The following is a 12,573-nucleotide window of genomic DNA, read 5'->3' on the forward strand; positions in this document are numbered from 1 at the left end:
TGATTACTTTAATAACCCTATAAACGACGCATTTATGTTGAAAAAATGAAATGTTGATGACATGTAAGCGGCACAATTTGGCATCTGAGATGGAATTGCTCCAATCACTAGTCTTGGATATTTAAGAGGGGCACTTAATAATTTTCCTGACTTCGAATCAAATAGACTAGTTTCTCTTTCAATATCATTTTTTTTAATGTAATTCACAGACCTACAGTAAAGGAAATTATTCGTAAATATTGACTTCCTTTAATATTTAACTTAAATACAGTAACAAATATACAACATAAAACAATATATAATTATTATTGTTTACTCTCATGCTTTTATCGTTATGTTATATAATAAAATTTACCTATATAAACGTAATTATAGATATAATAGTAAATAAAGCATGTAAACATAATTACGGCAAATATTATAATTATTATTGACAATAATTACAGACATTATTACCTGTATTACAGCATTTTATAAAATAATTCTTTTCATAATGCACTTGATTAAAATCACGAATAATGGATATTACTGAGCTGTTAAATTTCTAATGTGAGAATAAATGATTTTTCATTTAGAAACATTAAGCATTAGTTTAAAATAATTAAATAAGCTTACCCTACTATGCTGCGTCGGATAAAATCCTTCCCGATGTATGGCACTTAACCATTTCTTTTTAAGCTCTTCATTTTTAGGAAAGGCAAAAACACTTACTCTTGGGCCATTCCTGTAATTTCCATTACAGTTTGGAACACAACAGATCAAAGGCATTTCTATTCCTTATTTTTAGTAATCCAAATGATTTTTCTTGCAAATAAGAAATGGCGCTTCCTGTCTACTCAAACACAGGAGGGTCACTGGCTATAACATGGCGTGGGAGGAAAAGAGTTCGTTTCTTATGAGTAAACTTGAAGAGGGTGAAATTCCTCCCTCGGTCCCCCAATTCGCACCCACTCGCGTAACCTCTCGGAGCGACGTCATTACTTTCTGTGACGTAAGTTTTCCGGCCTTGTCTAACGGGGGTCGTGGTCCACAGCGATTCGAGTCGTTTTAGAGCAATATCCTTTGAACTCCCTAGACATGACCAGTGCTTTTTAAATGGCATCGCCACTAGGGATTGCAATACCGAATACCGGTATTTTGAGTCATTTGTACAATTTTGTAATACCGGTATTCACAAGTTTAAATACCGTTTTTTCGGTATTTACTAGACATTTTTAAAATTGTCTCCACTATATGTTCGGGGATAGTATACGTTTTTGTTTTTATGTCTCCCTAACGGGCGAACTTAATTAGCTAATTAATTGCTTAAATCTAAATTAGCGAAACATGGATTATCCCTAAAAGAAGATATAAGCGACTGATGGTGCAAGATCCATAACAACTTATGGTGCAAGAGTTATGAAAAAAGTTGGAAAGTTGATTGGTGCAAATCAGCAATTGTGCTATGCTCATGGAATTCAATTGGGAGTATTAGATGTATTATATCAAAAAAATAAACAGAAGAATCCAAATACTGTGGATATAGAAACTTCGGATTCCAACTTTGAAGAGAGTAAGAGTGAGAGTGATATTGACAATGAAGATAATGACAATGTAATTATTGAAGAAGATAATGCTAATGAGGATGAAATATTAACCCATTAAGAATTGCTTCCTAAAATTTATAAAGTTCGAAAAATTGTTAAGATATTTAAACGTTCCCCTATAAAAAGGACATATTACAAAAATATGTACTAACTGAAAATAAAACCGAATATATGTTAATATTGGATTCTAAAACACATTGGAACAGTTTACTCCTAATAATGGAACAATTTTTGAAACTGAGAAATCCAATCCAAAAAGCAATAATCGACTTAAACCTGTAAATTAATTTTTCAGATAGTGAATTCGACTTAATATCATATCAACTCTACTTCCAATAAAACTGGCTGTTGTTTCATTCTGTCGGAGAGATTCTAATTTATTAACAGCTAATGCAACAATAAATTTCATGTTGCAGTCACTGAAAGAAAAGCACACATCACTATCTAAAGAATTATATATTACATTGAAAAATCACACAGAAGAAAGACATACCGAAATAGAAAATGTCTTATGGTATTTACATAATTATAATGATTTTAAAAATGAAAATGAAAAATACTTTAATTTAGATGTAAATACTTGGAAAAAGTATATCGCGCATTGCTAACCTTACCACCAACTAGCTTAGATGCCGAAAGAGCGTTTTCGACAACTGGTAATTTTTGCGCAAAATTACTTTTCAGACTTAATGAGAGTACAATTGATGAATTATGTTTTTTAAGATCACATTTAAAAAATTTGTAATAGTACCACAGACTGAATATTAATATTTACACTTTTTTTTGTGATTTAAATAAATAAAAAGTTGCTTTATTTTTTTGTGATTCTTTATATACTGTTATAATTTATAAGTTCCAATTTATTTTTCGTGATATTTACACTCTAATAAAACTGGCAAATAAAACAAAGAAACACCTGTGTTTTCTTTCTTTTTCCAAAGTTTCTAATACCGGTATTAAAACCGATATCCCGGTATTAAGATCTAAAAAATACCGAATACCGGTATTGAAATTTTGGTCCGATATTGCAATACCTAATCGTCACAGTATATTTTCCTGTCACATCTCTTCTATGTGTTCGCGCATAATGCTCCTCACAAATAGCATTCTCTTTACTTTTAGGTAATTCATTACCTATTTCCTCAATCTCCCAAAATTTTCTTAAGTTTGACTTTAATTCTTCTGCTCCACATAGTTAGCCGCAATAGTTAGAATTTAATTTAACCTAACTCGAAACGCTACCTTCTACAATACCCAAATACAGAATCCTGTAACGTCAAATTCTCATTTTTAGCATTCAATTTTCCCGGCTTTATAATTTCATGAAAGTATTCAGCGCCAATTAAAATATCTATTTTGCCCGGAATATTAAAATTAGGATCCGCAAAGTCAATTGATTCTGGAATATCTACACGCATATCTATCATTTTATTCGGTATTAAATCTGTTATTTATGATACCACTAACTTCGAAATATTTCTTTCGAAACTTTTATTTTTACTAGCCACAGTTGCTGTAACCAGCGAGGCATTATTAATACGGAAAATAGATTGATTTATTTTTTCACTTTGGAGTTCTAGCCTCTGCATATAATTCTGACTCATAAAGCAGCACTGTGAGCCGTTATCCAATATCCAAAAGGTACCTTACTTCCTGCCATTGCGAACAGCTGTCTTTTTTTAAACTTCTTACAGTAGACAAACTACATTTTGATTTACGATTAGATTTGTTGCAACGAAAGACGGACTCCGCTCATTGGGGGTAACCGAACCTTGATCCGAATTTTTCCCCTCCGATTGCGAATTATTTACGACTTCAGCGGTTTTTCACAGAAACAAGTTCTTGACGAATACTTTTTAACGCTGCAATTAGGCGATAAACATTTGAAGCAAGCGTTTTTATTTTTCAGTACCTCTACGCGTTCAAGAACCGAAAGTCTCTTAAATTGAGGACAAGCGTACAAAGGTTGATTCTCCCTCTTTAGACATAAATCGTAATTTTTATTCATTGAAAAATACTTTTGATGCTGCTTTAAATTTATTGCTATAATTTTGCCCTCTTCTCGTCTCATTAATGGTTTTACCTTTGGAAGCAAAATGCAGATCACATTCTTTTCCTAACTCGAGAGGTGTAAACCTCTTTTTTGTTTTTGTCTAATATTAATATGAGTTGCTGTTTCTTTGTCCAGCGTTTGGAATAATTTATCCGCAACTATCAATTGTTTTAGGGTCTCGAAATCTATAACACCCCTTAATTTTAAATAATATTCGTAACTCGTCATTAAGCGCGACGCGAATTGCACATGAGTTTCGTTATCTCTAGAAGCATTTCTAAAATTCTCTAAAACCGCTTGCGCTGTTGGCTCGAATTCTCTTAGTACAATTGATTTAATTTCTTCATTATTATTTAAATCTTTCCCAGCAATATAAGTTAGGATATTAGAAGCTCTTTCTCCTAATACATTTAATAAAATCTCTGCTTTAAACTTCTCAGGAATCTTTTTAGTACTAAGTGCTCTCTCTAACGAAGTAAAAAAAAAAAAAAACCAATCCTGAGCTTTGCTCAGTGGTTTAATACACAATATTCTCACAGACTTTATTAAGCTATCCAGTGACTCTTCTGGTTCGATTTTACACTCTACATTAACGGAAGTCTGAGTACTATTTTCATTAGCCCTTAATTGCGCTAATAGTAATTCTATTTTAGTTCTCTCTAATCTAAGACGCTCTAGTTCTATTTCACTAACCTGATCGGATTTTTGGTTTCTTTTCCCTATTACTCGATCTACAGCATCTTTGACAACTTCGTTGTCATTTTTGAACACATCACTCTCCTCAATTAAACGCTTTATTTCACTCTTTTTCATGCCTTCTGCAACAACCAATCTCCTCGGCAACGAGTTTAAATTCATCTCGGGAAATTAATTAGTAAATAACTCAAAGGATAACATTGCCCATACCTCTTTACTGGGACTGCTGTCACTCGAGACCAGTTATCCACAACATAGTTCTCATTCTTGGTATTTTTCGCACCAAGCTTGTCATCAACGACGATATCTCCACTAATAAATCGCACATTTCAAATAATGAATCACTATTCAATAGATGCATAGACGTCTCCAGTGAACTGGACTGATTTATTGGCGCCAACACACTTAAAAATGATTTTTTAGTCCTGTGTTTGTAGATGAAATTTGAAATTCTTTTAATATGTAGATAGCTATTGAATTTTTAAAAAATGATTATTTTTCAGTTAATTCAGTGGATTCGTCTTCTGGTAAGGAATCTACCAATAACTCAGCAGCGGCCGTCCAGTCATCTCAAAAATCCCCTGTTTCTACATCCAGTAGTGCAATGTCTCCAACCACTGTTCCAGGAAGTACCAATTCTACTACAACAGTATCTGCCTCAGCTGTCAGCTCAACTGGCATCAGTCAAAACCTCAGATCAAACAGTTACTCAGGAGGACCTTCTACATCTCCTAAAAAACCTACCAATTCCATAGATAAAACTCCTCCTAATTCCAAAATGAACTCAGTGCATACAAATGATACTCATCCTGTACAATTACCAAGTCTTTCTCCTCCACCTGGAATATCAAATCAAAAAGGAACTCCAAAAGTAAGATTAATTTGGTTATATAAAATTTCTTTTTTTAATGTTATTGGTTTTTGCAGTTTGCTAAATGCTACGTGGGATCACTGTGATGTTGTTTCTCATATTTACTTGTACTACACTATAATTGAACGAGCATTGAATTGTGAAATACAAACCAGCCTTCCAGTAAACTAATGAATCTTGTTCCATAAATATGAATTGATACAACCTAAGAATATAATGGCTTTAAAATGTATGTTTAATATCTACTAGTGCAAAACCTATATTTAAATATCTACAAGATTTTCAAGATATTTTCATTGAAATATTCTGTGAAAAACATTTTATCTTGTAATGTATATTACAATGTTGTTAATTGGATGAACATAAATATAATACATTTTTCTCTCTGGCGGAATTCTTAAATAAGAAGAATTGGATGGTTCCCCCTACTCATGATTGGTATAGAGCCAATAAGCTGGGCCAGTCCTTAATTCTTCCTTGTGATAGAAAAACCAACACTTTCCTGTCGCGCCTTGCCAGTGGCCACCTTAAATGTCTTTTCTTTTCTCGGTGAAAAATTTTACCCTCTTTGCCCGAAATGCTGCCAACATCAGGCCTCTGCTGAACATATTCTGGACTGTTTAGGATTTCATTGGCGAGAAATTTATTCTTCTCCCTTCCTCGTTCTTGACTTTCTTCTTGTCAGCGGATTTTTGGATTTGGTCTGACTAAGTCAGACCATGGAGATTAGCAGCAGCAGCAACAACAACATAATACATTTAATATAAAAATCTTGAATATCAATGAACATCTTATCAGAAATATTATAACTTTTTTTTATGAATATTTTGTAAGAAACAGTATAACTTTTTTGTTTGTTAAATTCTGCAGTTTTTAGTTTCAGTCCAAGTTTTAATTAGATTTAGACTAAGTTTGTGAAATATATAGCTAGCTCATGATGAAAATAATTGAAACTTTGGCTAAAGTTTCTTAAAATAGTGAATGAAATTTAGGTTCTACTGGATTATATAATGTGTATAATTAACACATTTTAGATTTTCCAAAAAAAAAAAAAAAAAAACCTTTCTACAAATAGCCCCCCCCCCCCAAAAAAAAGTGTCCAGATTTTAAGTGTTATTTAATCTTTGTTGGAGTAATTAAAATTTTGAATATTTTTATTTGTAAACAAAACTTCTGGAAGTTTGTGTGCTTAAATATTTGCAGATTTTTCCTTGCCAGGTTTCGCAAATTACATATGAATTTATTTTGTTGTTTCAGATACTTATCAGTGTAAAAGTTATTTGCATGTAGGAAAGAGACTAAATCTCTTTTTTGACTTAATGACATCCATCTTGTAGCAGTAAAAAATTTTTTGTTAATTCGTGTAAGTGAATAAATAAAAGACCTTTTTTTTATTAGAAAACGATTAAAGGAAACATATCAATATGAATGCTAAAAAATTAATTTTAAATTATTTGAAATTTTATTATTTTTTTGGCAACAATGCATATCTTCTAACAGCTACAGAATTTCTGCAGTTGCTATGGAAATTGTGTGAAAACTACAGAGTTATGGACATTTAGTGAAAAACTGCTGAAAATATCCTTTTCCAAAATCCTCACTCACAGTAATGCTGATGGTTAATAAAAAAAATTTTTTTTTAGCATCATTTAAAAAAAATCAATTTTGCTCCTGTATGAATGCTAAAATACTGGATTTCCTTCGCTCCTCATTACAAAATGCATGTGGGAGTTTTGTTATGATGTTAAACAGCAGTGATGACTTTAAAAAAGTATAAATGCCTGCTTTAAATTCTGTGTTAATTTATTTGATCAACAAAATTGCATTGTGTTTTTAAGTAAAATTATTTAACTTGTATATTTAGTCAATAATAAATGTCTTAAATTGTTTTGAGTCAAGTTTTTAATTAAAATTCTTTGCATATATCTATTTTTCAATAATTTGTGGATATTTGTTATATGTAATATATCTGTAAAAAGTGCAATGAATGAATGACTGGGCAACCAATGTTAGAGGATATGGTAATATCATACTTTTGGGCCCAGATGTCTATTAAAAAGTGAATGATGAATAGTTGTGCATGCAAATATTTGAAAATGCTTACATTTTTAATATATGTTGAAATAATTAGTTGATTAATGAACAGTTAATTTGAAAATTGGATCACGATATCATTTAAATATGAAGAAAAGTAAGCATATTTTATGTAATTGATTTCATTAACTAACTTAGGATGAAATATGCCAGCAGATATTGCATTGTTAATTATAAAATGTTACTTGCCTTTTTATAAATGTTTATTATATTGTAGAAAGATAGCAATAGAATTTTTGTATTATAACAAAATTATGTAATATTATAGAGCAGACAAAATGATTGTTCAGAAAAACTGATATTTTAACACCTTTATTTTTTCAATACGGTGCACTCACGATTTTCCGCGGAATTGGGTGGCGCGGCCGCCGCGGATAATCCGAAAAAAGCTAAAAACGGTTATAGCAAAAGAGAAAACAGTCATTCCAACTTTGAAAAATCGTTTTATGTACAATAAAACGTAAAATAAACAGCAGAGAATGTTTAACTAACGCTTAATATTTTAGTATATCACTCAAAACTAACCTAAAATGCATTTTGTTAATGAAAACAGAAAAGTGCTTTGTACTTACGAGAGGCGTCAAGGATACACAGAAAAATTAATACATATGTACTGTTTTAATGCTGTAATGTATTATGTAATTACAAAAGCATAACTGTAAAACTACACCTTTTTGAAGAAATCAGTCATTTGTGTTTGCTTCTTGCTTTGGAAGCATTTTCTCTTTGCTCCGAAGCAAAAAAAAAAAAAAAAAAAAAAGAAAGAAAGAAAAAGAAACTTAGTGCGACAGGCGCGAATAATCCGCTCCGCGGATAATCGGGAGTCTACTGCATTTGAAATATTTACTGAATAATTTATTTTGTATAAATAGTGAAATATTTTACATTTCCAAGATTCAAACTTTTAGATAGTTAAATTTCTGCTCAAAGAAAATATTTTTTTATTTACTTTTTCCCCCATTAATCATATTATTGAAAATTTAGTCTGTAATATGTTGTTAAGTCCCAACTTATATTATCTAATAAAACAAATTAATCAGATTTATAGAAGTTTTTTTCATTCTGATGTGAATTAAAAGAGTGATATTAATTAGAAATTTTTTTTTTCATATGTATTAACTGTTTGTATTTGTTAAAATTCTTTCATCAGTATCTCTCAATAATATATATATATATTTTCATATAAATTAAAGCAAAAGATTAATAAATACTAATTACTTTTTCATTAATCAGGAAAAAAGTGATTAAATGAAAACAAATTATTCTTTTGGATTTTTTCTAAAAGTTAATAATTCAGAAAGACCATATATAATTTTCATTTAGAGAGAAACTGCCTTCATGTTACAATATAGATTTTAAATGAAAAGCCATGATGTAAAATTAGATATAATTACCAAATATTAAATAGATCTCCTCAACACCGTCAAATCCCCCATATTTTTACAGACACAATTTAATTTACTTTAAATTATACATAATTATGGAACATTCTTTCTATGCTCCTTTGGTAATGTTGCCATATTCCATTTATGATGATTCTGGTATAAAATATATATAGATTTTTTTAACAAAATATACAATCATCAAAATTATACATTTCTTGTCACAATGCATACATATTAGATATTCCATCTAAATTTATTGTGGAATAACCTTTTCAAACCTGACTTTTTTAAAACTGGTTTAGAAATCTGATTTCAAGATCTTTCACCTTTCTTACATCTCAATAGTTTATGGGAAGAAAAAAATATTTGCTGATCAAATAATTTTAAGTCCCATAATCTTAAGGTACACATGTGTGTACCTCGGGTCTTAAGCAAGTTAAAGCATCCTCAACAACAACAAAAAATTATTTAATTTTCCTGGTTATTTAATAGTTATACTTTTCCTATTCTAGGGCCATATAATTGAAAAAAATACAAAATTTATTATATTAATAATTTATTGATTTACATCCTGGATACCTGCACTTTGATTCATACTTATTGTCCATGTAATGTTGTAGATGGCTTGACATATCTAGTCTTATTTCTTTTTAATTGGGAAGGGACAATTTTTCTTACTCTTTTAGAGGTATTTTCACTAGATGGTGGTAATGAAATCTCCAATGGTTTTTTAGTTGCATTTTCATCATTTGATGACCCTTCTATTAATATGTTTTCATTCAAAGATGTTTTTTTTTTACTTGGTTTCCTTTCTTGCTGATGATGAGAATTCCCTCATATTTCAATAGGAATAAAATTATACGAATTCGAAATTTCATTAAGGTCATAACATTTTCGGCTTCATTCCTAATAGCTCTGCTTGTCGCTTTGCCACCATTTTATAATATATCAAGCAGTTCACAACTACTAAATCTACAAAATGCGTGAATGCTTGCGTCAGTCATTTTTTGTATTTACTGCATACCAGTAATATGCAAAATAATGGTCAATTCCTTTCATATTATATGCTTTTACTTTAGCAGATTATTTTATATCAGCTTTTTGTTTCAATTATTTTTGACTGTCTTCTACCTATTCCAATTGGCTCATTACCTATACATCTGAATAATAGAGTCACAAATTTATTATCTTTCTACTTGACAAGGCACATTTGACTATCTTCTGTGACCCATTTATCCCATTTGTCAGGTTTCATAATTTTCGATACATGAGAGAATCTATTGCTTCCCCTAAAATCACTTTTTTATAGAAGTTCAATAACTTCCTTTTGAGTTAAAGCCACTTGATGTGAAAAAAAAATTATTAGGTTATAAAATTCCGTATATTCTATACATGATGTCGGATTGAAATATCTATTACTGACTACAAGACAACTATAAAATTAAATTTCTTACTAAAGTTTAAAAGATAAATTTTAAATTTATATCTTATTACATCACATAATATAAGAATTATTCATTATAAAAAAAATATACAATATATTCAAGGACAAGAAATGACAAGTTGGAAACAAGCACTCAAAAGATAAGCAGCACAATGGATTGCGAGCAGTCAGGAAATGGGCAGGGAAACGTCTGATGTACACATATGTGTACCTTAGTTAAATTTGAATTTTCACCGATTCTATTATAGATATCAAGACATAATTTGGTAATGACTTTAACCACTTAGTATTTTATAAAAAAAATATACAAGCATTTATTTTAATAATAAATATTAAAAAATGTACTTGCATTTGCTGTGTTTTCTGTTAAATGCCATTTTCGTTATGTCTCAAATTATTAGCGATGGATTTGAAAAAAATATCGAACTATAGTGCTATTTATTGATGCAAAATGGAAGCTACATTCATAAATGTTGAAATGCATGCATTATTTTGTCAAAATTTTACTTTACGGAATAAGAAAAATGAAAAAAAATTGGGTACACATATGTGTACCTCAGGACTGAAGAAGATAATAATTTGAATAATATCATTTTGAAAATCCTTTTTAGGTTTATGTAATTATCTTTTTTTGTGGCTTTCAATAATTATTTTATGCTATCAGAATTATGTCAATTAATGTCTTTATTATTATTATTATTATTTTCAACGGCAATTTTTTCCTTGCAGGCTAAAAGAGGAGTCAAAAGAAAAGCTGATACAACAACTCCTATGTCAAATTCAAAACCAGAAGCAGAGATGTCTCCTCCTCAAGATCCGAAAGTGGCCAAAGTAACTACACGTCGTGAAAGTGGGCGGCCAATTAAAAAGCCATCTAAAGATCTGCCTGAACTGCCTGTAAATATCTTTAAAAATAATTCTTGATAAATTTTAATACATATAAAATACAATCCTTTTCCGATTTCATTTTTAATTTACTTGCTTGTCTTAAAAGATGTATTAAAATGTTAGATATAGTATTTATCCTTTAAAAGTGCATTATAGTATTTCAGAAGGCTTGAAATTTTTTTTTTGAAAATAATGTTTTTCAATTAAGTATTATTCACTTTTTATTATTAGCTAATTTGTAGAATCGTTGCTGTATAGATAAATATGAAACTTATAAAAATAAGAATATATCCAAGATTCTGCCCCCCCCCCCTTCCCCCCATTATAATCTGTTATAAATATTCATGTGAATTTATTTGATATTTTCCAGCAGTCAAGTGCAAAACCAAAAAAAGGGCGTTTAACAGAACAGCTGAAGTATTGTGGCACAGTATTAAAAGAGCTTTTTGCCAAGAAACATGCTGTAAGTAACTTCTTATTTGTTGGAATTTTTTTAAGCCTATAACTTTTTCTATTTCGACATTACTGATTGTGTATAGTATATAGATCAGTCCAATTTCTAAAACTGAGAAAAAAATATTGAAATTGAAATAATGATTACAAATTACTTGAAAAATGATGGAGCTATTGAAGCTGAAAAAATACACTGTTAGCAGTTTTGTATATTTGAAAAGAATGCTACAATATATATATATATATATATATATAAAGTATAATATTGAGTACATGTCTGAAAATTTGTCTTTAAAACTACACTTTGTTTAATTCCTCGTATTTATTGAAGAACAATGCAGTATTATGTGAAAAGTGTATGGTTGATTTGCTTTAACAGTATTCTAAAGTTCAGATTTTCACTACATGTTCAGAACATACAAATATCCAATCTCAAGACTTTTCTTTAAAAAAAATTGAATGCAAAGAACAACTTTATCAATTTAATAAAGAAATGCATTTAAGTAATTTTTATTCTTTGAATTTTTTGATTTTCGCGGAATCATAAAAATATTTTTTGTGTTGTTACATGGTATAGATAGTGGATTTAGTATCAACAAGGATATGCTTGTTGAAAATTTGAAAGAAGATTCTTTAATTAGTTGTATGAACTATATATGATATAAAATTTTATGTAAGTGTCATAAAAAATCTCGAGATTTGCTTTGTTATGCAAAATTGGATCATGCAAGGTATGAAGAAGCTTTAGAAAAACAAAGTTGAGGGAATTTTTTTAATTGTAATTATTGTTAAATTAAGTAATCATTAAATAGTTTATATCATGATAGCTAGCTAGCTCATTTTGTATCACCTGAATTCTTAACTTTGCATGGATTTAAACTCGGAACAGGCGATGATCAATAGAAAATCAGATTTAAAAAAAAAAAATCGATATCTTTCTTCCCCCTTTCGTAATATATGAGTTTTTTCTTTTTAAAATCTGGGCTATAAGTTAAAAAAAAAATCTCTATGTAAATATAAACATCCCTTTAATATGTTGTTATTTTTGGTAATGTTTAGTTGTTGCTTATTTCCTCTTGTTTTTGACGTTGATAAAAATGAGG

At 29.7% G+C, this 12,573-nt stretch overlaps 1 protein-coding gene across 5 annotated transcripts in view; it reads left to right on the plus strand.

The window, feature by feature from the left end:
• LOC129962622 (bromodomain-containing protein 3-like) overlaps window positions 1-12,573 on the plus strand; it is a 42,818-nt gene that overhangs the window by 17,457 nt on the left and 12,788 nt on the right. For all 5 annotated transcript variants that reach the window (XM_056076459.1, XM_056076461.1, XM_056076457.1 and 2 more), the window contains exons 7-9: window positions 4,839-5,206; window positions 10,859-11,026; window positions 11,388-11,480. In XM_056076459.1, coding sequence (XP_055932434.1) covers window positions 4,839-5,206; window positions 10,859-11,026; window positions 11,388-11,480 — 629 coding nt within the window. The remainder of the gene's footprint in view (window positions 1-4,838; window positions 5,207-10,858; window positions 11,027-11,387; window positions 11,481-12,573) is intronic.

Source organism: Argiope bruennichi, chromosome 3 (genome assembly GCF_947563725.1).
Source record: "Argiope bruennichi chromosome 3, qqArgBrue1.1, whole genome shotgun sequence".
Classification (NCBI taxonomy): domain Eukaryota; kingdom Metazoa; phylum Arthropoda; class Arachnida; order Araneae; family Araneidae; genus Argiope; species Argiope bruennichi.